The sequence below is a fragment of the Neopsephotus bourkii genome, unplaced genomic scaffold (assembly GCF_033783945.1).
Source record: "Neopsephotus bourkii isolate Nb327-2 ecotype Australia unplaced genomic scaffold, CSIRO-AGI_Nbou_v1 NB_1767, whole genome shotgun sequence".
Lineage (NCBI taxonomy): Eukaryota > Metazoa > Chordata > Aves > Psittaciformes > Psittacidae > Neopsephotus > Neopsephotus bourkii.
The window spans coordinates 3992333-4019610 of NW_026902241.1; the positions used below are offsets into that span (position 1 = coordinate 3992333).

Consider the following 27278-nt stretch of genomic DNA (forward strand, 5'->3'; position numbering starts at 1 on the left):
TCACTGCAGGTCCCAGTAAAAAGTTTATGCACAGTGATCACAGAAACAACCTCCAGAGGGACTTAGTCCTCTAGCCCCAAAACCTCCAGTAACCTGCATTTAGGTTATTCCTGACAAATATATGTATAACTTGCTCTTTAAAACCATAAGGTTACTCCATAACCCATCAGTCTGTTTAGCACTTTGCTTCAACTTTGGACATTACATTAGAAAGTTTTATATAAATATTTAACTTCCTCTTTTTATTGTTATCCATTACTTAAAGCTGATTAATTCCTGCCCTGTTCAACAGAGGTACAACTAACAGACAATTCTGTATTGTTGCTAGTATCCTCTGAGCTCACCAAGCAGTCCACCTCTGAAGCATGCTGCTCAAAAGTAGACATAGCATTCCAGCTGAGACTTCACCCATACCAGAAAAGAAGAACTACTTCCCCAAAAGGAAGGACTACTTGTTATTAAAAAAAAAAAACCAAACAAAACAAACACAACAACAAAACAACAAAAAAAAAAGCACAAAATAATCTTCTGACTTTTAGAAATTTAAAGTGTCACCCTAGCCTGCTTACTACACTGTTAGTCTCGAAACTGCTAGCCAAAATGCATGCTGTTTTCAGCTTCTCTGATACACACAGGGGCTCTAACACTGCAGAATTCCTATTTCTCATCAAGGGGGAGAAAAACTAACTAAAAAATCGAACTAGTTTTCCTCTTGTGTCATTGGTGCACACACATACACACATATGCACACACTTTCTCTTGTCCCAGAATTCCTTTGGAGACATGCACTGAAAGTTTTCTATCCCTCCACTTTTTAAAGATGAGAAAATTGATGTTCAACAATGCAATATGCAAAATGATAGAAAAGTCATTTCAATTTAAGTTACTAGCATGTCTATTCACTAGGTCCTAACAGCCTGCAATTCAAACAGGATGTAAACCCAGTTTCAACACTGTAACAAGCTATAAACTGGACTGCATTACTCTTACAATAGCACGCAGAATGATATAAAGCAGCAAAGGAATAGTAACCAAATCCTTACCGTTCTCGGTTAAATTTGAGTGAATGAAGTATAGCAGGTCTCTTCTGACGTAAGTTCCACAGGTGTAAGGTATCATCAGCCAAGGCACTCACAAGAGCTCCCTATAGGAAAGAAAAAGTTTTAGTCAACTTATTTTCATAAACCTACTAACACTGTATCATCTTCATAGTGGAAGTACACTGCATATTTGCTACCAGGATGAAAAAAAACGTTTATAAACATGCACATCAACAGCATAGCACGTATAAGGTTTAAGTACTAGGAATGAGATAACTGATGCGATCACACGTGATTCAGCCCACCCACATTTGGTTCAGTGCTATACTGAGGGGTGATGGGGAAGAAGCAGCTTTCCCATGCATGATGTACATCAGTTCCCTCATGTCCTACACAATGAATTCAGCTGCTAATAATCTATATGCTGACAAAGCTAGTGAAGTTTGACTTCACCATTCCTCTGAGCTAGAAACCCCTCTAAAAATCTGGCCTCAGCTAGCTCAAGAGAAGTGCTGCTACACCCCTAGAAAGAAAATATATGCGAAATTACCGAGGGATCAGATTAGGGATCATTGCTCAGCTCATTTTTAAAACAGTAAAAATCGAAATAAAATGAACCACTCACTGAAACTATTAGTACTATTGTAAACATTATTTACTACAAGAGCTAACTTGCAATGCTCATTATATGAATAAGTGTTCCTAGGAAAAAAAAGTTCTTCCTTCTAGCAAGAGTACTCTAGAGACAAAGATTTTCAGCAGTTAGTCGAGCATTTACTGAAAGTATAAAAAGAATTTGTAACTGCTAATACTGTTTGCCATTCATGTTTAGAGGCACTTTATGTTAGCCGATTTTGTTGCTTACTTACTGAGAAATTGAACTAAAAACAGTCTCCTCTGAATTATAGAATATGTACATCATTTTACTAACCTCATTAATCAGGAACTGAAGCTGAATTACTGCAGCTCCACTGTCATGTTGGCAGTAGCATTCAACTCCTGGCCGACCAAAGCTGGAATTGGTACCATTAAGGAATAATTGTTGCATGAGACATAGAGGGAACACAAACAAACAAACAAAGAAAACATCAAACACCATAACCAACATTGTCACTAAGACCACATTCAGACAAGTTAACATCCTGCTTCTAGTTAGAGCACCCAACATACTTAACCATGGAGATCTGAGTGATCACCACAAAAAAATAATTTATAAACAACACAAAGGAACACAAAGAAGTTACAAGGCCCACCTTGTTTATCTCCATGTAATATGAAAATTACCTATAATTGCTTAACTTAGTTATTTAAAGGATTTTTCATCAATCAGAACACAACATAGAATAATGAAGCAGTTATTTCCGTAGTGTTAAATATTGGAGCTAGTATAAAAGGATGTTAATCTAAATAAGCATCAGAATAAAAATGACCAGATTTTTCAAGTTTTAAAGGAGTTTTCTCTCCTTTTAAGCACTACTTACAGATGGAAGATGTGAACAATGCAAAGCACGTTGAAAGAAAAATCTGCTGCAGAGCTAAAAAGATTGATAGCCAAAATATGGAGGAGTCAATGGGAAATTATGGATAATACAAGTTTCCAGGATCTGTATCAAGACTTCCTGGATTCATACCAACTATGAGATAACAAAAGCTTGTTCATTTTCCCTCTCACATGTAAATCAGTTCTGTACTTTCATAATGAATACCAAATAAAAGCAGAAGTAGCAGCAACACAGATTTTTTTCAATTCTCCATAATTGATTTATTAGATGCAGAGATTCTGTATTTCAAATGTGGTTATCCCGCTTTTTTCTGATACAGAATTCAGGAAATTGTCCAACCTCTAGGACACAGGGCAGAAAAAAAAACAAGTCTAGATGAATCACACAAAGTAGCCAGTATTTCATCATTGTAATATGCCCAGCATTTCTGGAATATAATTTTCCAAAGAGCTAAGCACCTCTTGACAGCCACCTTAGTATTTTAAAGAAAAGAAATCATTCCAAAGTTGTATGCAAAACAAACCACAAAACCAAAACCAACCAAACTTGAACATTTCTTTAAATAACAACACCTGTACAATTTGCTCTCTCAGTGTACATTTGAAATTAATAAACCAGTACAATTCTCACCCCTTCTGTATTTTTTCCATTTACTGAGAAATTGTTGATCAAAACCAAAGTAGATACAAATACTCTTAAAAAAACTCTTCATTAGGGACTGTAGTGATAGGACAAGGGGTAATGGGTTAAAACTTAAACAGGGAAAGTTTAGATTGGATATATAAAGAGCAAATTCTTTCCTGTTAGGGTAGTGAGGCACTGGAATAGGTTGCCCAGGGAGGCAGTGTTCAAGGCCAGGTTGGATGAGGCCTTGGGCGATACGGTTTAGAGCGAGGTGTCCCTGCCCATGGCAGGGGGGTTGGAACTTGATGATCTTAAGGTCCTTTCCAACCCTAACTATTCTATGATTCTATGATAAAATACATGCATTCAAACTAGAGACAGTTGAAAGGCTAAAGATATTATGAGGTTAAATGCAAAAAAATTCAAATACATCTTCACAGCCTCTACGAGACAAAACATATCTACGATGGAAACAAGTCTGCTTCAACACAGTAGTTGAACATTTAAACTTCAATAGCATTCTTCTTTAAGGCTAATGAACCTGCATAACATCCAGTTAAGTGATGAAAGATGTACTATGCAGATGTTGAATAATCCAGCAAACTTAATACCAGTTTCTTCCCTCAACAGAATTAGCGATTTAATTTTGTTCTGGCATGGAAGGGCTTGCCTCACCTGTTTTTTCTGCCTTTAGCTTCAAACTAGGGGGGGTGGGGATATCCCCATAAATGATACTTTCCTACAAAAATTCAGTACTTTTAATAGAAATTCATTGCTTTTGCATTAATTATGCATTGACTACACAAATTGCTGCATTAGGAAAAAAAATAAAATAAATATCCCCACAAGGAATACTGGTCTTTCAGAGCACATTCATTTCAGCCTTGCTCTTGCTTCTGCATTCACTTGAATTAACAATTCTTTGCAGAAACAGATAAAAAGAAATTTCCCATGAAACTCAGATGTTTACAGGAACTGAAACATAAAACTTCTTATTCATCTGCACTGAGACAGGTAGTTTTCTAAAAACAAAAAACAAAAAACAAACAAACAAAAAAAAAAAACAAACAAAAAAACCACAAAACATCCCTTGCACATTGGCTTACAACATAATTAAATGTAGCCCTTTTTTGTTCACCCACACAGTTTATTTGGAATTAAGGCTTTAGAGCTACCTTGCTTCAAAACAAGGAAAAAATCCAGAAAAACAGAAAAGCCCACGGATTCCTCAATTTACTTCAACCTTGAAATTATATCTCATGTTTTCTTTAAGCACTTCTAATGCAAATATTTCTGAAAGTAATACTAAAAAAAAAAAAAAACCACAAAAACAAAAACAACCAAACTTGAACATTTATTTAAAAAACAACAAAATAATTCTTTTACATTTTCAAGGACACCTGCACCAGTTCTCTCTCCAGAAATCAGTAAATATGCAGCAGTAGGAGTTAAGTTTACACAAGCTTTAAGCATTCACAGCAAGTTCTTCTTTTTGACAAATTAGTAGAAGCCTCATATGCAAAACTGAAAATAGAATTTGGCTTTTTTATAGCGCTTACAGCTATCAGAAATAGTCCTTGCAGTAGTCCCATTTAGTTCTTTTACCCAAGGATTATGTCATCTTCACTTTTTCACCTAGCAGCTAAAATTACTCTCCTCATCTCAAATTAATATCATCCTCCTAACCAGCATTAATCTTCTTTTCCAAAGCAAAGCAAAGCATCCCAGTTTTGCAGTGTATGCTGAGTTGAAAAACCATGCCACTTAAATGCTGACTGTAGAAGGATAATAATACATGCCCATTTCGGTACATGTTAAGCATTTCTCAACCACCCAAAACAGGCAGCATTCCAAGCAACGCAGTTTGCCCAAATCCTCTATACTTGCCTATGAGTGCTTAAGGCAAGAGAGCTCACTGTACTAAGCAGTGATCATCTACTGCACAGTAGTCCCCAAAACAGGCAAAAAATAATAATGAATAATGACAAGATGGACAAAGGATTTTAATGTTGTAGACAGGAAAAATTCTCTGCCAAAGAGCTAGGGTAGCTCTAAAGCAAACAGTCTGCCCTGAGCAATTTTCTAAACAAAGACACTTCCTTTCTTCTTCACTTCCAAGCATTTCTTTCTACTATTCCTGCTTCATCCCCATTCCAAACATTAACAAACTGGATAAATTACTAGCTTCTCAGTTGTGCATTGAATATTGTTTCTGTGTTCCCCACTAACCCTAGAAAACACTAGTATTTCACTGCATGGGTTGTTTGGAGCTTTTTTTTGGTCTGGTTTTTGGTGTGCTTTTTTTTTTTTTTTTAAAGCAAGTAGGGCCACAAGGATGATCAGGGGGCTGGAGCACCTCCTGTATGAAGACAGGCTGAGAAAGTTGGGGCTGTTCAGCCTGGAGAAGGCTGCATGGAGACCTCATAGCAGCCTTCTAGTGCCTGAAGGGGGCCTATAGGGAGACTAGGGAGGGACTCTTTTATTAGGGACTGTAGTGATAGGACAAGGGGTAATGGGTTAAAACTTAAACAGGGGAAGTTTAGATTGGATACAAGGAAGAAATTCTTTCCTGTTAGGGGGGTGAGGCACTGGAATGGGTTGCCCAGGGAAGTTGTGAATGCTCCACCCCTGGCACTGCTCAAGACCAGGTTGGACGAGGCCTTGGGTGAGATGGTTTAGTGTGAGGTGACCCTGCCCACGGCATGGGAGCTGGAGCTAGATGATCTTAAGTACCTTTCCAACTGTAACTATTCTATGATTCTATAAGTAAGAGACAAAAGCTGTGGCTTAGAACAGGAAGAGATAATGTATTTGTGTCCTACAGCAGCATTCATTTCCATAACTGCTAGAAGTGCAGGTTATACAGAAGCACAGTACCACAGTAACTTTATATTGCGTAATGACACTGATTTACTTTGATTTGTGAGAAAAGGCAACAGGTAAAATATTTTTCCAAACAAGCTTCGGGCCTAAGGTTACACTCCCCCCCCCCAACAAAATTAAAGCATTTCTATTGGTGATATGAGAGCTCTCTACGTAAAACATTCTTTTAAGAAGTATTACTATTATCTACAACTTATCAACACTGAAGAAACCTGGCACACATCTGTCCTAAGTCACATTTTGAAACAGAAAACTAATTCCAGAATATTTACGAAAGCCTCAAAGGAGCAATTTGGTTGCTTGGCTTTTTTTAAAGTTACTTTAAGTAGACCTAGGGAATATCGGATTCTTCTTCACCTACAGTTCACCTATCTAACACAGGAGGCAGTTCCAAAAACTATGAATTCAAGCCCTAACATAAATCAGTTATGAGATACATTTATAACATAAATTACATCCAAAACTATCACCACACAGATAGTCACATCTTCATGTCATTCATTACAATGCTGTGAAAAGTTTTGATTGCACAGCACAAGATATGGACCATGTTCCTGTATCAAATTTGCCACTGTTATGATTTTTAAGACAAATCTGAAACTGTAGCAACTTTTAAAACTAATTCCTAGATGCTTCTCAGAACTGTAGCTGTAACACCTCACAGTACATGAATATTTGACAATTTTAATGAAGAAAAAAAAAAAAAAAGATCTCCAGCTAGAGGAAAAAACATACCACTTATGTCAATTATATACAAAGCATTAAGGGTAGTAGATAACTCACAGTATTCTTATGTGTACCAGTCTGCAGCATATAGTTCTCCGAGACTATGCCTTATACTGACATGTTTTACTATAGTCATTGCTATGTAGCAGTTTTCCACTTTACTTACAAGCAGCAAAACCATCACTTTGCACCCACTTTTGTGGGTGCTTTGATTGTGGTTCCCAAGAACTACTACAACAGAAAAAACAATCGTGAGATTTCTAAACAGTAGTTGAAGTACATAAACATTAAAAGTCTGTCTGGTGTTACTCACCATTGCCAAGTCTGCATACAATGCAACAACAGATAAAAGCAAAAGATTAACTTTATTACAAGTTACAGAGTACCATAAAGTCCACTTACACATCTAAGCACAAAAGCAGATTCATGCAACTTTCCTAACTTTCAATCTTGCCTGCACCTAGATCTAATTAACACTAACACTTGCACATACAAAAGCATGATCTCACAGAAACTATCTTATGAAGAACAATCTATCCAGACATACAGGTATTTATTGCAAACAAGATATATTAGGTTAACAGGCTACAGCAAACTATTACTGCTGTTGGCCACTGCAGCTTTAGAAATTTCCATGAAGTCGTGTAGTCACAACTGCCTGGAAGCAGAATTTCTCAACTTCCAGACCAGCTACAAACAACATTAGTTACTGCATAAATACAGATCAACTTCCTTAAGTATTCACTTTGTTTATAAAACAATACTCAGCTCCTTGAATCTGTTGGCTTTTGATGTTTAAATGTTAACTTAAAAAAAAAATAAAAAAATAAAAATATAAATGTTCGATTAATAGGGTAAGAAAGGAGCTCTGTTTTGAAAAATACCAAAGTACATAGATCTCAAAGTTCATTAACTAGTTTCTGTATACAAGAAGGTACAGCAATTTTAAAGCATAAACCCACTTTTTCTTTGCTTACAGTTATACATTTTAATTTTAAACAATATAACTAGCTTGCATAGAAACCAATAGAGAATGGATAGTGAGCCATTATTTATTTCCAATCCATTTTCTAGTAACGATAATAGCTAGGAGTCAAAATACACCTTAAACTTCAAAGCTGCTTACATAAATATGCACGAATACATTATTTCCCAAACAGCTATGATAACTGCCAGCAAATTTTCTGTAAAGGCTGTATTTAGTAGAATTTTCTCATAACTGCCAGTGAGAGGCAATCGTTCATTAGAACAAGATGTAATTAGCAATACAAATGCAAACAGGATTAAAAACCTGTGATTTAAAAAAAAAAAAAAATCAAACAAGAAACAAAAATTGTTTTTAATTATAAGCTTCTATATGCACAATTCACAAATAGCAAAGCATGCTCTTAAATGAAGACGTAAAAAAACATCAATTTAGACTAAAATAACAACATTCTATTTTCAAAAACTAACAAGCTATAAAGCTATAAACTTTCCTTGATTTTATTCAATTTGTTTTCTGATCCAGGTTTTACGACTAAGAGGTTTTGCTACTTTAGTCAAAAAGCTGTATTTCAGCACTAATGAAAAAAAAATAAAATAAAACAACAAACCAAAACCAACAAACCAGCCAAAAACAGTGACTAATCTGGTACTTTTTTGGGGTTGGATGGAAGAGAAATGATAGAACACAAGGGGAGAAAGAGTAGGAAACAGCATAATGGTTCCTCTAAGCATGATGCAGTAAATTGGGTGGTAAACTGCTAAGTCACTAAAGTTTATTCTGAAGACCCTATACAGATGAGTAAATCCAGGAAATCATATATTTTGAAAGATCTTAATCAAACTTCAGAGGCAAAATATTTGTATTCTGTTGCAAGCCTCCAAGTCCTGCTCACCTGTCATCAATGTAAACCAGTTTAAGTTTTGTCGAATTTCAACATGTTATTACAGATATCCTATCCTTCTGGTAGCACATACTGTATTATAATATCAATAACTAACCATGCTTTTACTTTTATGTCCATAGCTTCTTGGCCAAGGCTTAAGGCAGGACCATTCTATGCTCTCAGAAATGAGGAATAACTGGAACAAGAATGATGCCTTTGCCCAGCATCCAAGTATTTTGTACAGACATTGCCAACAGCAGCATTAACAAATGTAATGTTCTCAACTAGATGTTAAGTGAATTTATATACCTATTTAGCTCAACTCATGAAAACACAAAGAACCATAGATATTATCTAACAAGAAGGACAATTCAACTTTGCCAAGGACCATGGCCAATCCCTGAGCAATCAATTACTGTTTGCCAACACCAATTTGTGATTGCAAAGCAGCTCTTTTGCTAGGTCAGAAGCCTCTCTTCATTCTCAAAGCACAGTGTATAACACCTCCTCTAACTCTCACTTGCCACACAAACCTTATTCAGTTATTTTCAAGTCACTGACTACTGGATGTTCATAACACAAGACTAACTGTAACCAACTAGCCATTCCATCTTAACTTGGTTCAAATACGAGCCCATTCTTCAAACCTCTCTGCAAATTGAGTAGTAGCTAGACTAATCTGCTGAGTCCCAGTTTCATTTTTATCTTGTTAACCTTTTACATCATTTTGAGGTTACATAGAGTAAGACCTTGGATACTATTACAACTTACATAAACTGCAGTGGTTCCCCCAGCCCTCCTGATCCTCTGCTATAACTCAGTTAATATTTCTCTCCTTTTACAGAACTTGTTATTCTCACAGTCCTTCCTTTTGGCACCAAAGCCTTATTTCTCAACTTACCCCTATTATTCATATTTTATATTATATATTACATATTACATATATATCACTACCTTTATACGCCTATTCATCCTTTTTAATTTTTCTCTTATCCCAAACCAGGTTTTGCCTCATCTGTCACCTTTACTACATCACCTATCCAATTTAACATTCTTCATATATCCACTTCTGAAAAAGAAGGCATAAAAATCAAGTGACTAAAGCAGACAGAACTGAAGAGATTAAAATAAAAAAAAAAATTAAATAAATCACCACACAGAAAAACCCCACACTAAACACTTAAAGAGTGCTGCCAGATCTGGATGAGAAGAAGGTCTTAAAAACCACCTTATATTAACATTTGCATTGGTCACATGTATGCATTTTTCCCCCAGAGTTTACTGTGGTCTCTCAGTACTGATATTAGCTTCCTCCGTTGGACACAATCCTCCAATACTTAACTTGTGGATGCGTCTTAAACCCACCCTTATGCTTCCCACACCATTTTGCCTTGTACCAATGATGGAAATAACTCTCTTCCACATAAGCTTCTGTAGAAAGTTTAGCTTTTGCTTTGTACCAATGATGGAAATAACTCTCTCTTCCACATAAGCTTCTGTAGAAAGTTTAGCTTATTGCTCTGAGTTTTATCAATACAGTGACATAGGTTACAGCATATTTTTTTTGCTTTATGCAGCCTTTTGAAGTACTTGCCAGTAAAGTCACTTGTTAAAGTGCTAACAGGGTCACAGACTAGAAGTACCAGCACCTCCGTTATACAGCCAAAAAGTAGGAACTCAGACCCCAAATCAAGCCAGTAGATACCTCTCTGTCTATACCAATTTGACATGACAATCTGTCCCAAAATCATTGTGTTCACAAGCTGAAAGATCTTCCAAATACCGAAAGTGATGTTCAGAAGCAGTATTGATGCTACTGCTTTAAGTATTTCAGTCCTAATTTGAGACTAATGCAATAAGTGGGTCTCGAGAGAGAGTTTCCATGAAGTCTGCTCAAAGGCGTAAGTAGAGAGAATTCTTGAGTGCCATTTTGAATGGATAAAATTTAAGATTTTTACAATAAGCCATCAGTAACTATCCTCTCAGTGCTATGCTTAAAAAGGTTATATTGCAAAACACTTAAGTGTTTTCAATTTTATTTTAAGCCTCCTCAGGTTCCACTACTGCATCATATTTTTAGGTTTTCAAATCCCCAAAGGAACTGATAAACTTATTGTTTCACTGTTATCAAAGTAGCAGTGACAATTTCAAAGGTGTGCTCAAAATTACCACTACAAATGAAAAACTAAGGTACAATTCAAGCAATTCAGTAGATGGCACTCTTCCACCAAAATCAAAAGAGGAAGCATGTCCTCACACAGACAAGAGGTACCTTGGAGCTGCAATTCTTATTTTCAATATGCAAAACCAGTTCTTACTCATTACATCGTTTGATTTTTCCTGTGCTTTTCATAGAATGTACATGTCAAAATACTAAGAGTGATTACTATGTTTTGTTGAAATACATGTAATTTTACTTATTTTGTTCAGACATCTGTACTATTACACATAGCTCCATTTCACACCACAAAAATAGCTGTATATCAGTGCTGCATGAATCACATTTGTGGCTTGTCTTTATCAGAAAACCAACTTGAGGTGGACTATTAAAAGGTTGACATTGTCCCTAGAAGGTGCTTATGCAACCTTAATTCCTATAACCGCAAATATATTATGGTCATTTATTTTTAAGAGCTTATACACTACCTCAACATCACTATTAAATGTTTTACATTATTTAACTAACTTTATTTTAAAATAGTGTCAAAGAGACATTAGAGAAACCTAAATTGCCAGATAAAAAAAGGCATCAAAACATGCCATTCTTCAATATAAAAATGTGAAGCATAGCATTAAAAGCAATGCTACACTTTCCATCTTAGTTATTGCAGATGCCACGAGAGATCTGTAGTTTGCTCTCTCAGTGTACTTGATGACTTCAGATGGATTCTTTTTTTGGCCCCAAGAAATGCATCACTTGACAGTGCTACAGGGTTCCCATGAGACTATAAACACAGAGCTACTGTTTTGTACAGGCTGTAGATGTCAGAAACAAATAGTTTTTCTTAGCATTGGGAAGGCATAATTCAGACAGTATGGTGAGGTTTCCAAGTATCTACACATCAGTTCAAGACTGCAAAAGGATGGAACACAGATCAACAGAAAAGCACAGTCCAGAGCAGCTCTCCTATGCATCTTTCCTGCAGTTTTTCTAGTAGACACATTAACTATGAGATGGAGGGAAGGTATGACCTTGCAAAACCAGCTCTAGTGAGGGGTTGGGTTTGTTTTGGTTTGTTTGTTTGTTTTTTTTTTTGATAGTTTATAGAGAACCTGGTCATCTTTTAGCCTTGTATGTTTCCAGTTCCTGTCAGATTCCAAGTAACGTCTGATACTTCAGGCAGTGCTCATCTGCCCTGCTATTACAAGAATGTTTTACTTGCTTGTCATCTGCTAGCAATTACTGAGGCTGAAGAGCTATTCTGTCAAAGTTGATTTAAAAAAAATTAATAAATAAATAAAGAAGAAGTCTTGCCGATAATATTTGCTGTAAGTTTTATGAAAACAAGATGATGAGAAGAGGGAAGAAACACAGATTAGGCCCATATCCCATTAAAAGGAGAAGGGTGGCAGCATTACCTCAACATCCTAAAATAGAGGCTCAGCATTAAATGCTGCAATCACAGGAAACATTGCAAATGTTACAACACACAGGTAATTATACTACAAGATAGAGCCATACGATAGCAGATTTCACAGATAAAATGTCTGTTTCCTCTAGATAAAATAATCTAGAATTATGAATATCCACATATTACAACTCACTTCCTAGAACTAAAACTGTTCTGGTTCCGAAGAAAGGGAAATGCCATTCTCTTCATATGACAGCTTGGAGGAAATGTTATATAGAACAAATCCCAGTTTTGAGGCTGTCAAAGATGCAGAGCTAAACCTGTTTTGCTGCTCAGCAATTACAAGGTTCCTCCACAATCCTGTAGTTTAACTGAAATACCTAACAATAATTCTGCAAGAATAAGATTGTCTTAAAAAAAGAAAACTTACATGCATCAAAATTTATTAGTTTGATCTCTGACTTATTATGAATGAGGGAAGGGTTGAGCAATTAAAGAAAACTGAGCATTTGTCTACACTTGCTGCATAGTCAAAGAAAGGCTGCAGGAAAAGAGTAGAGATTTTCCTTTCCACACAGTGTTGCCATCTCCTTTACTCCCACCCTGCTCCCAAAATGCCAAGAGAAGACATTCACATTTCCACTATTCCTCCCTCTTTTTTTAAATGGTAAAAATAAGGCAAGGTAAAGAGCAAGCCTGCACAAAGATGCGCTTGAAGACATACAGCCAGATTCCTCAGAAAATTACAACTTTCAAAATGACAGTACTTCAAGTACAAAACTAAGGAAGTAAGAACTTTTTTTATAGCAATTTGGTTCCCACTGGAATCCTCAGCAACTTATTTACACATGAGAACCACCTGAAAGGTAAATGACTGCAGGTTCACTAAAAGATAAAACTATTAAACTTAGTAATCATACATCTTCCAAAAAAAGTAACCTCTATCATCATCACTCTCCACAGGCCTTCCCCCACAAATAAAATTCAAAATACAATAAAATAAAAATCAAACCTTCACTATTTGAGGTAGATTATCACCACAGTCCAGAGCTTTAACAAGGTTTTAAATCTCAATGCCTGAAGTTACAGATGTCAGACAGTGTTTCCCACCTATTGTAGGGAAGTTTCCAGCATGGAAAAGAGCACTTCAGAAGCTCCATAACATTAAAACATCCACGGACTCAGACAAAAGGAAAGTATTGTCTGGAACAGGACTCATCATCCAACCTCAAGGTGGTTTCTAAGCAGCAAATACCAATCATTAAAATTAATGTGGCATTATATTCAGACCTGCTTTGATTCAGGAGAACCTTCACTGATACAATGTAATTCACTGCTTAAAATATTTTGATTAATCCATTTGTTTCAATGTTTCAGTGCCAGCCAGCTTTTCTGACAGGCCAATATAGAAAACGAAAATAGTTTTGAAAGTTCACTTTTGTAAGACCTTTCATCAGCACAAGTGGAAACCAGCCATGTAACTCTCAGCCAGCTTGTGCAACTCACTAGAAGTTGCAACATGTGGAAGCTTTACATATGCTCTGCATAATGAGGAGCAAAACCACAGAAGGCTCAGATACATGATGGAATACTAAGCATCTAAATTGGTTATCTGTCAGACTAAACCTATGATATTACACATTTACTAGAAAAAACAAGCAAAATAAACAAAAAAAAACCAAACCAAACTATCAAACAGAGGAAAAAAAATTAACAAAAAAGCAACAAAAAACAAAAAAAACAACACAACAAACCAAACAACTGAACCACAAAATCACAGGGGAAAACTACTGTTTCCAAGATTTGGTTAGAAAAGTTTAAGGAGAATGAATACCATCTTTACATTCAAAGTTTATTTCTTCTTTTAAATGTTAGCATTGCAGAACAGCAATCTAAAAGCAGAACAAATAATCCCGCTGTATGTTTACAGTGGTCAATAGCTCTGTGTGTATTGGAATAAAATAAATAAATAAGTAAATAAACAAGCAAAACAAAATAATAAAAGAATTACACTTCCTGATTGTAAAGAATTCCACTGAAGATAAACTCAAGCCACATGTATTAAGAGTGGGGAGGAAAAAAAAAGAAGTGTATTTTCCCTTACAAAAAAGGGATCTCTACTGGCCAGCTCCATGCAGATTCACTTTAATTCTTTGAAGCACTAGAATTCTGGAAGTCTTCTGCTTGCAAAATATCTCAAGGGTCATGAAAAAAAATAAAAACCCAAACTGATTGATATGCTAGCACTGCAACCTGAAGTCGGATTACTACTCACTTTTTCCCAATGAATGCCCAGGTTCCTAGCTTCAGCCTCCAGGAACGGCTTACAGAAGTAGGCTGATTAATCTAGAATCACCTACAAATCCCATACACATTCTGAGTCTGCTTGACTCACTAAACTTGGCAAGTCTGCAGAGAACAAGCAGTCTTCAAATTTATTCTGCAGAAACAAAGCTGCAGAGTCAGGCCAAAGAAATGTTTCAACAGAATCAAGCCTTATCCCTCCACACGAGACTCACACATACACAAAGCTGACACTTCCTGAGCAGAGGTGAAAGAGAAAAGAGTTAAATCAGTCATTCACTCCAGACCCCCATGGATATATTCTTTAAAACCACTGAGGAACAACAGCTACAATTAACTACCGGGAGTGTCCCTGGACACACCTGAAAACCATAAGATACATTCCTGAAGAGTCATTTAGTGAGAAAATTAAATCAGTCAGGTACAGACTCTGAAAACTGCTTATGTGTAAGATAAAGTCAGACTAACTAGGTTTCAAAAGACAAGCAGAGATTATTTCTATTAACAAACAATTTCCAATAATGCAAAACAGCAACTATCAAAGGAAGGATAACTTCATATAATCTCCTCAAAGACAAATGAAGAAAGGACCACTAACTTAGCAGCCTGTTGTATGAACCCAGCATGAAGTCTTTTTTACTAAAAAGCACTACAAACTGATATATGAATTCCAGTCAAGCATCAACAAAAATACCATGCTGAATGGCATTTATTAGTAGTCCTTGAAAAGAAAAAGACAACCAAAGAAGTAGCATAGCAAATACCTGTGACCAGCACTGCGATACTAAATATTTTTTAAAGATCTTATTAGGAGCTGAAAATATATTCATAATGATTCAGTATCACCAAGGGAATGCACTTACACTGATCATCTTTAAAGAGTCTCCATAAATACAACAGTAGACATAACGACATACGTCAACATAAAGACAACACTAAGTATCTCCAACTGAGTTTAATTTCATCAGAAGTGAACTCACCCCAGATTAAGTACATTTGTATAATTTACAGTTACACGTTCTTAATGTACTATAGCAGACAATGAGAAATTACAGACTACAAAGGATTTTCCACTTTTAGGGGAAGAGGGATTGGTAGGAAAAAAAAGGCAAAAACAACACCCGATGTGGACAAAGTTTCTAAACTATGCTTTTAAATATTTTACCTGTTTTATGACATAAATCTGCTAATTGAAAGTTTGGAACTAAATAAAATTTCAGGGATATTTTGCAAAACATTCTCTTTGAATAAGCTTTCCAACAGCAAGTGAGATTTTATTCCTAAAAATGCTACTCCATTACTCTGCAAATTAGAACTGCAGCAGCATCTTTTGCCAACAGGTACAACTACTGTAGTAGTATGCTGTAACATTGAAGAATGGCACAGAGTATTTTTTCCCTTTGAAAACTTACTCAAGGTCATTATTTCCTAAATTTGCCCAGCACTCTAACTGCAACACTAACCTCCACTGCAGACAAAAAAGCAAAGGCAGAGAACATTATCAGATCACTGTGTGATTACTACACTCGAGTTTTCATGCCAGCTTCCTTGACATTAAAACTCACCACTGCACCACACCAACAGTCTGCATTTCATATTCTACCATATCATGGAAACCGTTTCATCAACTGTTGAGGCACCAGATAAATTTTGCTTAAGCAGCAAAGATCATTTCATAGCTAACAAACCACAGAAACTGAGAAAATTTCAAACTGTGTTTATAAAAAAATTATAGTGTGAAGAAATGAAGAAGTTTGTGCAACCATGATGTTGAACAACTTCATAGTTAAGGAATTCTTTCCTCCAGCAGGACTCTGCCAGAATAAGAGCACAGGAGACACCATACTGGCTCAAGCCAGAGGCCCACGCAGCCCAGCACTGTCTTCTACAACAGCAATCCAAAATTATTTAAGGATAGCAAACAAGCCTGGCCACTTTTTGCAAGCCTATCCCCTTTCTACTCTCAAACCAAACCCTCCAAACCTAGTGGATTAGGTGTATTAGAGGACAAATTCCAGTCTAGTCCCTTTAGCATTTGCTTATTGGGCGAGTTTGTCCATTCCCCTTCCAAATGCACTGGTACAGCCTCTGCTGACACCATCTCCCACACCCACAAATACTTGAATTTCACTAGTCATTATATTCAAACTAAAATTTGGGTGTTTTTTTTTTTCCTCTTTTAAATCAGTCTATGTCTTTTAAATCATTTAGTGAATGCCCCTAGTTTTTACACTGCGAATTTGCTTAAATAACAGCTGAGCATATATTTTAACCAGTGTCGTCTTGATTTGACAATTGATTGTTGATCATTGCTGATCCTCCTGTAAAGCAGTCACTCCATTCACAAGAATTAATACTTTTCCTTCTCCAAATCCCTGCCACTTGAAATGCAGAGACAAGGAAAACATAGGACTCAAAGTGAACACACCATTGTCTGTATGACAGTAAAATGATACTTTCTTTAGTCACTATACTCTTCCAAGTTTGCTAAGCAAGCTTGGTAACAAAAAGCAAAATGCCAGCTTCCAGTAGCTGGTTCAGAGAAAAATACATATCCACTTATCCACTAATTTGAAGCTTTGTACTTTGACTGCTGTAATCTTTATGCCTCAAAGACAAAGTTTAAGCCAATCCAATTTTTTCTTTAATATATCGTATGTATTACCTATAATAAAGTAAATTAAATATGTTTCTAAATATAAAGTAAGAATTATACATCTTGGGTAATATCAGCTTGATTTCAGACAGGTGAATTACTATGAAAGAATACACAAAACTTACAAGCTAAACATTTAAGTAGTATTCTTGGAATTGAAGTAATGCCTTGCAGGTTTCTGCAGCCTTACTAGGAATTGATTTCCTCCCTCTCTCCCTCCAAGTCAATCTTCAAAATAAAGGAAAACATTTGTAAATGAAAACTCAACTGTAATTGAGTTATGAAAACCTGTAGGTAGGTAACAACCAAATATTTCCCTCCTCCTGGTTTTAGAAACTATCCTTTTTTAAAAAGGGTTTCACTAAGGTAAGAGCTGAAGCCTGTAAATATTCTGCCCAGGCCAAAGTGCACTAGACACAGATAAGGTCACTTTTGAAAACTTAAGGGAAGAGAGCTGGTCCATAACTTTAACAAAATAGCAAGGATCTCTACAACTTCCATCTACTGAAACGAAACGCAGACAGCTTCTATTTGCCAGAGGAACAGGGGACAATGATCACCTCTGGTGTTTATTAGGCTGATACAGATGACCTTATCCCCAGGAGAAAGAGTAATAACAGCCTCATTTTTATCTATTTTATAAAGAAGACTTTTTTTAGTTACTACCATATACTCATATTTAAAACATATACCATCACATTTCTGCCCCCTTTGGAACTGTAATTTCTGGTACCAAAATAGAGCTAGCTTTAAATATAATCTGCTGCAAATATAAGTCAGTTCTGCTGCAAAGGTCAAATACCAACACATTCAAATATTTATCACTTAGCTCCCCAGTTATAGCTATGCACCAGCTGTAATGTCTACATACTTGCAGATCTGTAGAAGTTAAGGTTTTGTTTTTTTCTGTAGAGCTGTATTTGCAAACTGCGTAGCATGCATCCCTACGGCTGCTAGCACTACTGCTACACTGAACATGTTACAGTTAACTTTCCTGTATTGAAAGAGATGTGTTTACTAAGTTTTAGTCAGGTTATCTATAGAAAAACACAAGAGGTAAGAGAGGTTGCACAAATGTCGTAAAAAAGCACGGTCTGGAAATGACAGAATGCACTGTTAGTTAAACACAACAAGACTATCACAAGCTACTGGAACTGCTTCTAGCTATGACATACCAAAATGCAAAATGGCAGTTCCTAAATATATTGCAACCAAACTTCACCATTAGCACCTTCTGACATGCCACTTCTCCCACTGGGAATTGCCAGCAGAAAGAACAGATCATCAGTCAGTAAGATCTGCTCAGGAAATGCCACCTACTCCCCACAGTTTCTTCCCCCTTCCTGTGCCCCCCACCCCCCATTTTTAATCCAGAACAGCATTTATTTGATCAGAAAATTATTGGAAAAGTATTAATGCTAAAAATAAACAAACAAAACAATATTAACCACAAAAAAACACAACCAGAAAACAAAAACCACCCACACAGTTCTTACTATTCAAGTAAGAAAAGAAGCAGTATTACAGAAGTTAACTTCTACCTCTTCCTTGCAGCATTCTCTAAAGCATCTGCAAGCCCTATTTTTTTATTTTATTTTTTTTTTTTACTATTCCCTTTGGCTATTAACACAATTGGGAATATATTCACATTACTTCCATGTGTAATGCCTGAAAGAAAACAAGCAGAACAATCAAGTCCAAGACAACTGTGAGTAATTGGTGGGGAGCGGGGGAGGGGAAGGTTTGGACTTACTTTTTTGTTTAGATATTTTTTAACTGAAAGATGGAGAAATACAAGACAATTTTTTAAAAAATGATAGTTTTTTTTTGTGAGTAGCTGCTATAGCTGTTATTTGAGTATTATTTTCTTTGGCCAGCAGCCCTTATGAAAACATGGAAACATTACTAATAAGACTGTGTACTTTAAAGAGGTAAGCTCCCCCATCTCCTTCTTCACAGGTTAGTAACACACCAGGATTTCTTTGTAAAGTGTTATGTTTCCTATCTAATTATTTAAAGAATGAGGGGATATTCAACATGCCAGCAGAAATCTCATTATACTTAGTCACTTAAATGGAAGTTTACTGCAGGCTTTTTTTGGTGACTTTCCTTTTTATCTGACATTTAAGGGCAGCTGTGAAGCTAATCTAGCTGCACCAGTTTGGAACATGTAAAAAAGGGAATGCCAGGCAAGTTAGTGCTTAGCAGCCCATTCTGCATATTAATAAGCATCACTAAAGCTTAGTAACTGTACTTCTCATATCAACACTACAAAGTTCAGTGAAGAATGTTTTTCAACTGTGAAGATTAACATCTGCTCTGTTTAACAAGGTATTAAGACTGGATAAAGCATATGTTAGAAAAATACAAGCATGCTAACCCTATCAATTAACATAAGTGATCACGAAAAAATAGCATTCTATTCTTTTTCCCCTAATAAGCAAGCAAAAAAAAAAAAACTATCACAAATTGCTTTTGTCCATCTGTTGCTGCTGACTATAAGTTGGTGTTAGTAGGTGGGGAAACAACAGGACCTTTAGTAGAAAAGATTATCAAAAACATTGGCTACCAGCTGGATTACTGTTTTGTCTACTCTGAGTGTTAAATGTATCATTTTAACATGAACCAAAGATCTAATAATGTTAATCAAACACATACAAAGTACAAGCTGGCAGCAGCTTCAAGAGGCTATATAATACAATCCCCTTCTTGAAATGCCATGAATCACACCAAATAAAGCAATAGCTTGCTAAGCAGAAGTACGAAGGCCTTGCTTCCTTTGGATCTGCATCTTTTCTTTGGTTCTCTAGCTTCCAAAGGTAACACAGTTCCTGTGAAGCTATAGACCAAGGCTATAAAAGCAGAAGGAAACAATTAGTTCTTGGAGAATCCATGGGAGCTATATTATAAAAGGGCAAGTTTGATCTACAGTCATCATGGTGGTGAACCTAACCTTTTCACTAATATTGCTCTTATGAGCACTGTCTGGTTTTAATGGAACAAAAACTTACTCTGGACATGAAAGCAGTGATCGCTGCAATCACATTATCTCAATTTTAGAAGGAAACTGAAGCTTCAAGGTGCCCAAACAGAAGCCAGGTTTTGTTACTACCCTTAAGACACAAAATCCTATGACACTCAGTGAAACAAAGTAGCCTTTAGTTATTTCTACCAACCTATAAACTTATCTATAGAACAGTGATCTAGTAGTTGATTTTGCAGCTGAAGTCTGAAGCAACACTTCAGACTGCACTTTTTCAAGTATTATAAGATCAGCACCATTGTTATTACACAAAAATTAAAAGTATTGTGTTTTAATTAGCTCAATTAGCACAACCCTGCATTCTTCAAAGTAGTTCATCTTGCACTATTTTCTATACTAGCAGACATTTCAAGTTTAATCTACTCTTACCACTCTTGACACTTAGGAAGTGATTCGGAGAAACAAATGGAAAAGAAAAATATAATAATCTGTAAGTACAGAACCACTGCTGGAGAGTAGAACTACCACAGATTCTACTACCACAGATTAGGGAAGATCTGCTCCTGAATGTCAGTGAAAAGGTTTTACAATACTAAAATCCATCTTAATCAGCAATTGGTAGAGCTGCCTCAGTACATGCATTCCCTCCCTACAACAAGAGAAATTTAGCAATCCAAAACAGACTAAGTCTTTGCAGTTCACAATTAAGTTAAAACAACCAGTATGCAGATCAAGACTGCAAAGCTGTACCTCAGACAAAGGCAGGTTTTGAAAATCTTACCAAAGAGAGATTTTAACTGCAAGACAAAATGTGTCTCATTTGTGGTAGAGGGCCTTAAACTGAATGTCAGTATGTCAGATCAGGCTAAATGATCACCACAGAAAAAGTAATTTCATGACAGCCTTGTAAAAATTAAGGGGAATCAGGATTTTCAGTACAAGTCTTCAAAGACTGACAGAATTGCTACGTATTTTACAAATCTACTAAATAAGAACATATAACACTCAACCACACTCTTCCCTAGTGAAATATTCCAATTTTAGCTATTTCCAAGATCTTCATTATTTCTAACTGTGCCTGAATTCACTGATACAAATATCACTGCCAGAGACTTCAATTATGTCATCAGACCTTCACCTGCATTTGCACTGTAAGTCAACAAGAATAACTTAGTGTTCCTTCTGATAAACATGTAAGCTGTGTTATTATCAAGTGCCCATGATAGAAGCATTGACATGAAAAAGGTGATAATATGTGATAATACTTCCAATCAAAGACCTCCTGCAGCATATGCTTATCCACATCCACAGTTGCTCTTAGGTGCACCTGCTCCACCATGACCACAGCCACAGCCCCTTCAGAAGTAAACCTGCTGTAGCACGGCCTTACCCATGGCAGTAGACCCTCGAGAGTTTACCTGCTCTGTCGTGGGTTTATCCATGGCCACACACTTTAAGGTGCTCCAGCATGACCTCATGCACAGCCATTGGTGATTCAAGGAGCGCCCTCTCCAGCATGGCCTTATCCTTGGGCCACAATCCCTTGGCACAGGCACAACCATGCCCGCAGACACTTTGAGATGAGCCTACTCTGGCCTGAGCTTGTCCATAGCCACAGACACCTTGGGGTATCCAGCTCCCACACAGAATCACGCACAGGTGATAGTCCCTTTGACTTGAGCTCACACTGGAGTTCCAGCCTTCCTGTTACAGCAGCACAGAAACAGCAGCCATGCCCTGGCCATCTGCCAGTCCAGGAGCATCACCACTGCTGTTACCAGAATGTTCCCAGGCACAGCAGACTAATACGAGCAGTACAGCAAGCAGCAAAAGCAAACAGCAGCCACTAAGAAGCACTAGACTCTAGTATGAAGTAAGGCAAGAAAGCCTATGGCAACCACAGGGGTCTGACAAGTGACTTTATACCTGTTACTGCTATTCAGCTATTAATATAGCACATTCCAAGCAAATCTATCATTATCTCAAACCCTTTGAGTCCCATGTTGGGGATGGGATGATCATGGTTCAGCCCCAGCCAGCAACTAAGCACTACACAGCTGCTCACCCACTCTCCCCCCATGGGATGGGGGAAAAGACTCAGAAAAGTGTAAGTGAGTAAACTCATGAGGTAAAGACAGTTTAATAGGTAAAACAAAAGCCAAGCAAAACAAGGAATTCATTCACCACTTCCCATCAGCAGGCAGGTGTTCAGCTATCTCCAGGACAGCAGGGCTCCATCTGTTACTTGGGAAGACAAACACCATCACTCTGAACATCCCTTCCTTCCTCCTTTTCCTAGCTATATATGCTGAACATGATGCCATATAGTGTGGGAGATTCCTTTGGTCAGTTGCGGTCAGCTGTCCCAGCTGCATTCCCTCCCAGCTTCTTGTGCCTGCTCACTGATGATGTGGTACGAGAAGCAAAAAAGGCCTTGACTCCGTGTAAGCACCAAGCAGCAATAACTAAGACATTGCTGTATTATCAACACTGTTTTTAGCATAAATCCAAAACACGGCTCCCTACTATCTAGTATGAAGAAAATTAACTCTATCCCAGACAAAACCAGCACACCAAGACTCCCAACAAGTACAGCCATGGATTTAAGAAGTACTTCTACAAATACTTTTTTGCTTCTCACACTACACCATTTACTACAAAGTATTCAGTCGTAGCTTTCTCTGTGTAGGACTAACTTGCTATAATCTCACACATCAAGAGTTACATGACTCATTATGGCATTTTGGACTTGCTTCATTTCAGAATACCCAAAGGTAGTTGATTTTCTTCAATGAGGGAATGAGGATTTTTCATTGAAAGAAATATGAGAGCTAATGATACCCTCATGAACTAAGTACTGGAAGAAATTACAAGAAATGTGGGGCCTTAAAAGAAACTGAATTGTGATAAGATTAATGTATGCTTTAAGCACAGTTTTTGTGTTTAAACTACTCTATGTGAATAAGGTGGCAATGTAGCCCATGAAAATTTTCATATTAACAGATAATTAGAGTCTTTCTGACATGACACTTCTGTAGTATTTTCAGTAGCTTTTCCAATGCATTCTTCCCAAAACAGGAAAATTTGTTTTAAGTCCAGAAGAGCATTGATAAACGTTGAGACTATTCTCTTCCATGTATAAATGCCAAACAATCCTGACAATCCACAAAACAGTAGTTTAGTTCTACTTTGGCATTTATACAGAATGGACAGTCTCAAGAAATATTTTAAGTTGGAAAGGACCTCCATGTTCATCTGATCCCACTAGAAGCTTTGCCAACTTCAGTTGGATGCTCAGTTTGAAAAACTGAAATCTGTTCTCTGCCACTGCCCTACTGCCTTTCCTCCAGAAGGAATAAAGAGCTGGTATAGAACTACTGCAAAAAAAAAAAAAAAAAAAAAAAAATATGGAAAAAGCAAACAAAAAAAAAAAACAACCCCTCACACAGTCAAACTGCCTAGCATAGACTGAATGATCCAAAGGAAAAGTATTTTAAATTAATATAATCACATCCCAAGTTTTAAATAGGATTTTGTTACAGCTTCAGAGAATTCTCTAAATTGCTTGAATCTTTTGCTATTCATCTATAGTAAAACTATCCAGATGCTGCAACATGAACATTTCATCAGAAACTGACTGCATGGAACCAGACACCAAGGCTTTGAGCTATTTTAATCAAAGAATAACAATTTTAAGTTCTTCTCACAAAGACCAGAGAATGGAAGTCAGAGAAAGCAAGTTTTAGACACCTCAAACATACAAAAACTTCAGCCATTTGATTATATAAGAGTAATATTTTACATCTGAAAAGAATGGGAGGAAACAAACAAATGCTGACATTCAGAATTACTGGGATCTTCAGATGTTTCATGACAGAATGACAAACAATCTGATTTTTCTCCTTCCCATGAACTGGGTTTGCAACAGAAAGAAACACTCAACTTTAATTAAAAAGAATAAAGAGTTCCAGGCACAATTTGGTTTGCGTGGAAGACACAACACTTATTCCTCTTTATTCTCAAGAGATTTCTAGTGAAAATGGTCTTCCTTTTTAGAATTCACTCTATCAAGACAGAGTCTGAGCTTCAAGCTTCAAATGAGTATTTTTAAGCCATGAAACAGAACTAGGGATACTGCATTCGTATTGGCAGACAATCAAAATACATCTCATTTGATATACTGTCCTAGTTTTGCTATTGAGAAATTAAAGCACAGAAAACCAAAGAAACTTGTTTAAGATGAATCAGTTAAACAGCAGGGAGCAGGAGAATTCCTTCCATTTTTCTGCTTTAGCTTCAAAGCTTATTCTACCTCCTATAAAAGCAAACAAAAAGGCTCAGGCAACTATTAGATTCAGAGCCCTGCACAATTAGTAATTTAAAGATCTGATGAAACGACATCCTAACAGCAGACAAATTCTGGAAAAATCTATCATGCCTTCTCAAATATCTTTACAGTTTAGATGCTACCCTGTTCAAATGACTTCTGACCTAATGGCTTTCAACTGAAAGAGGGCAGGTTTACATTAGGTATTAGGAAGAAATTTTCCACTGGGATTGTGGTGGACATTGCAACAGGTTGCCCAGAGAAGTTGTGGATGTCCCATTCCTGGAAGTGTCCAAGGCCAGACTGGATGGGACTTTGAGAAATCTGGTCATGGGAATGTGTCCCTGCCCATGGTCAGGGGGTTGGAACTGGATGAGCTTTAAGGTCCAACCCAAACCATTCTACGATTCTAAAAGTACTTTAGAGAAGAGCACAAACAATGGACAGCACAGAAACAAGGCTATAACCTACGAGACTGAACACTGTCAGGGTGCCATAGGGGGAAAGTCTACCCAATTAAATCATTCAAGTTAAATCTTGAGTACATATATACTCATCTCTTAACTTATTAGAAGGTTTTGTTATCTGCTGGGAAAACAAAGCACAGCCAATTATGCACCAAACTTCCTAAAGACTCTGGACTTTAGGAACTAAAAGGATGACATATTCTGCTGTAATCATTTGGGTGTGCACAGGAAAGAAGTAGAGATGAACTTTTAACTACTTGATATCTAATACATTTGGGACAGGAGATCAAAAGGTGAAAGCCACCCTTGTAACACCAGCTGAATCCCTTTAAGAATGGAGAGTCAAAGATACTGGCCTGCATTATGAGACAGCTTACATTGACCACTAGTTTGTAATCAAGAGTAAACACTTACTTCTTGTGAGAAACACATCCACAAGCATCCAGCACTTTGCAGAAGGATGAGCCTGAGGCAGAACTACCACACACAAAATCCAGGCCACCAGCCAAGACTCAAAACACCTCAAGCAGCTAGAACAAGTGTCCTCTGATCAACACCACAAACTCAAAAGGAACAACTCAATCAGCATAAGCAGAAGAGTGTGGGTGTATGCGAGAAATAAATTTAAGATTTTATGTCACTCAGCACTGTGCTTTTGCTCTTGTGCCTACCTCGTCACTCAGTTTCCCCTGCAATACAGAACACAGAACCAAACAGCTTGACTTTCATCAACAGATCCTGGTCAGGGAGAGGGTCACGTCAGCTGGTTGTCCTACAATTAAGAGCAGAAACCTCTCCAAGGTTTGTATTCTACTAAGCTATACACTTTGTAACTTTCTCTCGTACACAGTAAGGGAACCAAAGTTGGCTGTAGCTGAAAATGGAACAGAGCCTCTGTTATCAATAGCTCAAGATGATCCTTTCTGTGGAGAGCACAACATACTTTATTAATTCAGGATAATACCTGAGCAATATCAGTTTGCCTCAGAAACACTTCCTTTTAAGTCACCTCACTAAATCAGAAACATTTAGAAGTAGCTCTTCAAATAAACCTAAGGGTTTTTTATTTTTTAAAGGAATACCTGGAATACATCACAAGTTAAGCAACTGAATAACCCCATGCTGTAACTCTGGTGACTCATAAGGTTTAAGTTTTACACTAAAAGCAGTCTGCTTCTAATGTTTTTATAGACTTCTCTCCCTCTCAAAGCTACAAGATCTAGAACCAGATGCTGGTTATGGGAACAGAATGGCAAAGTCCTACATCTGGCACACTAGTTACAACTCAGCAATGCTCTCCTCTGATTTTAACCCATCACACCTAGGATTGCATTCAAGAATATTAACATAGTAGTAAATCTAATCTAATTAGTGAAACATGCCACCTGTATTTTAGGTATTTGTATTTTCACAATTACTTTGGGGATTCAGAAAATTCAATATAGTGTTTATGTTACATTGTCTTTATCTCTGACTGAAAATATACTAAGTCAGTGAATTCTCAGAATATTTGTATCCACAGATTCTGGTTCTTCAGAAAAAACTTCAGTTCTATCGTAACTGTACCAATACTGGAAACAACATTTAGCATCCGTGTGTTACAATTCTCTCTGTTCCTCCACTAGTGGTTACAGAATTCCCATAAAGAAGAATGAATGCATTTGAGAAAACTTCCATTCATATTAATCTGCTCTAACCAATACAGGGTTTGAATTTATAATACCCAAATTGCAGACTATTCAAATACAGAGAACATGTTCTGTAAAGAGGTTAGCTGATAAATGACCCAAAGCCAATCAAGACTGTAACATTAATTTCTTCACATATTAATTAAACCTAAAACAGGATAACTCATTCCTTGATTTTTAAATATTTTATCTTTAATACCCTTTCTAAAAAAATAAAAATAAAAATAAAAAAATTTGCTTCAAAATTTTTCAGATCACTTACTTGCAATAGGAAGGAAGTGAAAGCTTGACAATACACACCTATACTTGAAGATGCAAAGAAAACACTAATATCCCAGATCTCGTCTTCTGGCAGGCAATAAAAGAAGCATTAGCATTCCTTTACTTCTATACTCTCACAAGAAAAATGCAGATGAAAATGAGGATTGATTTTACTCCCACTTTTAGGATTTACTTCTCAGTGGAATACCTCGACTAGCTCTTAAGTCTTTCCAGTTCGCATGCTGTTTCAATTAAAAACATTTTTGTAGCTCTAAAGAGTTAGTGGCTCCCACTTTAATGAATCCTTGCACATAGGTTATTGCTCGTAAAAACCTTGTCAGGTAAAGCATCCTGTAGGTCAACAAGCACTTTTT

At 36.8% G+C, this 27278-nt stretch overlaps 1 protein-coding gene across 12 annotated transcripts in view; it reads right to left on the reverse strand.

Moving 5' to 3' along the window:
- Positions 1 to 27278, reverse strand: part of STXBP5 (syntaxin binding protein 5) — a 110809-nt gene that overhangs the window by 78022 nt on the left and 5509 nt on the right. For all 12 annotated transcript variants that reach the window (XM_061378555.1, XM_061378553.1, XM_061378546.1 and 9 more), the window contains 2 exons: positions 1972 to 2053; positions 1044 to 1144 (listed from right to left, as the gene is read on the reverse strand). In XM_061378555.1, coding sequence (XP_061234539.1) covers positions 1044 to 1144; positions 1972 to 2053 — 183 coding nt within the window. The remainder of the gene's footprint in view (positions 1 to 1043; positions 1145 to 1971; positions 2054 to 27278) is intronic.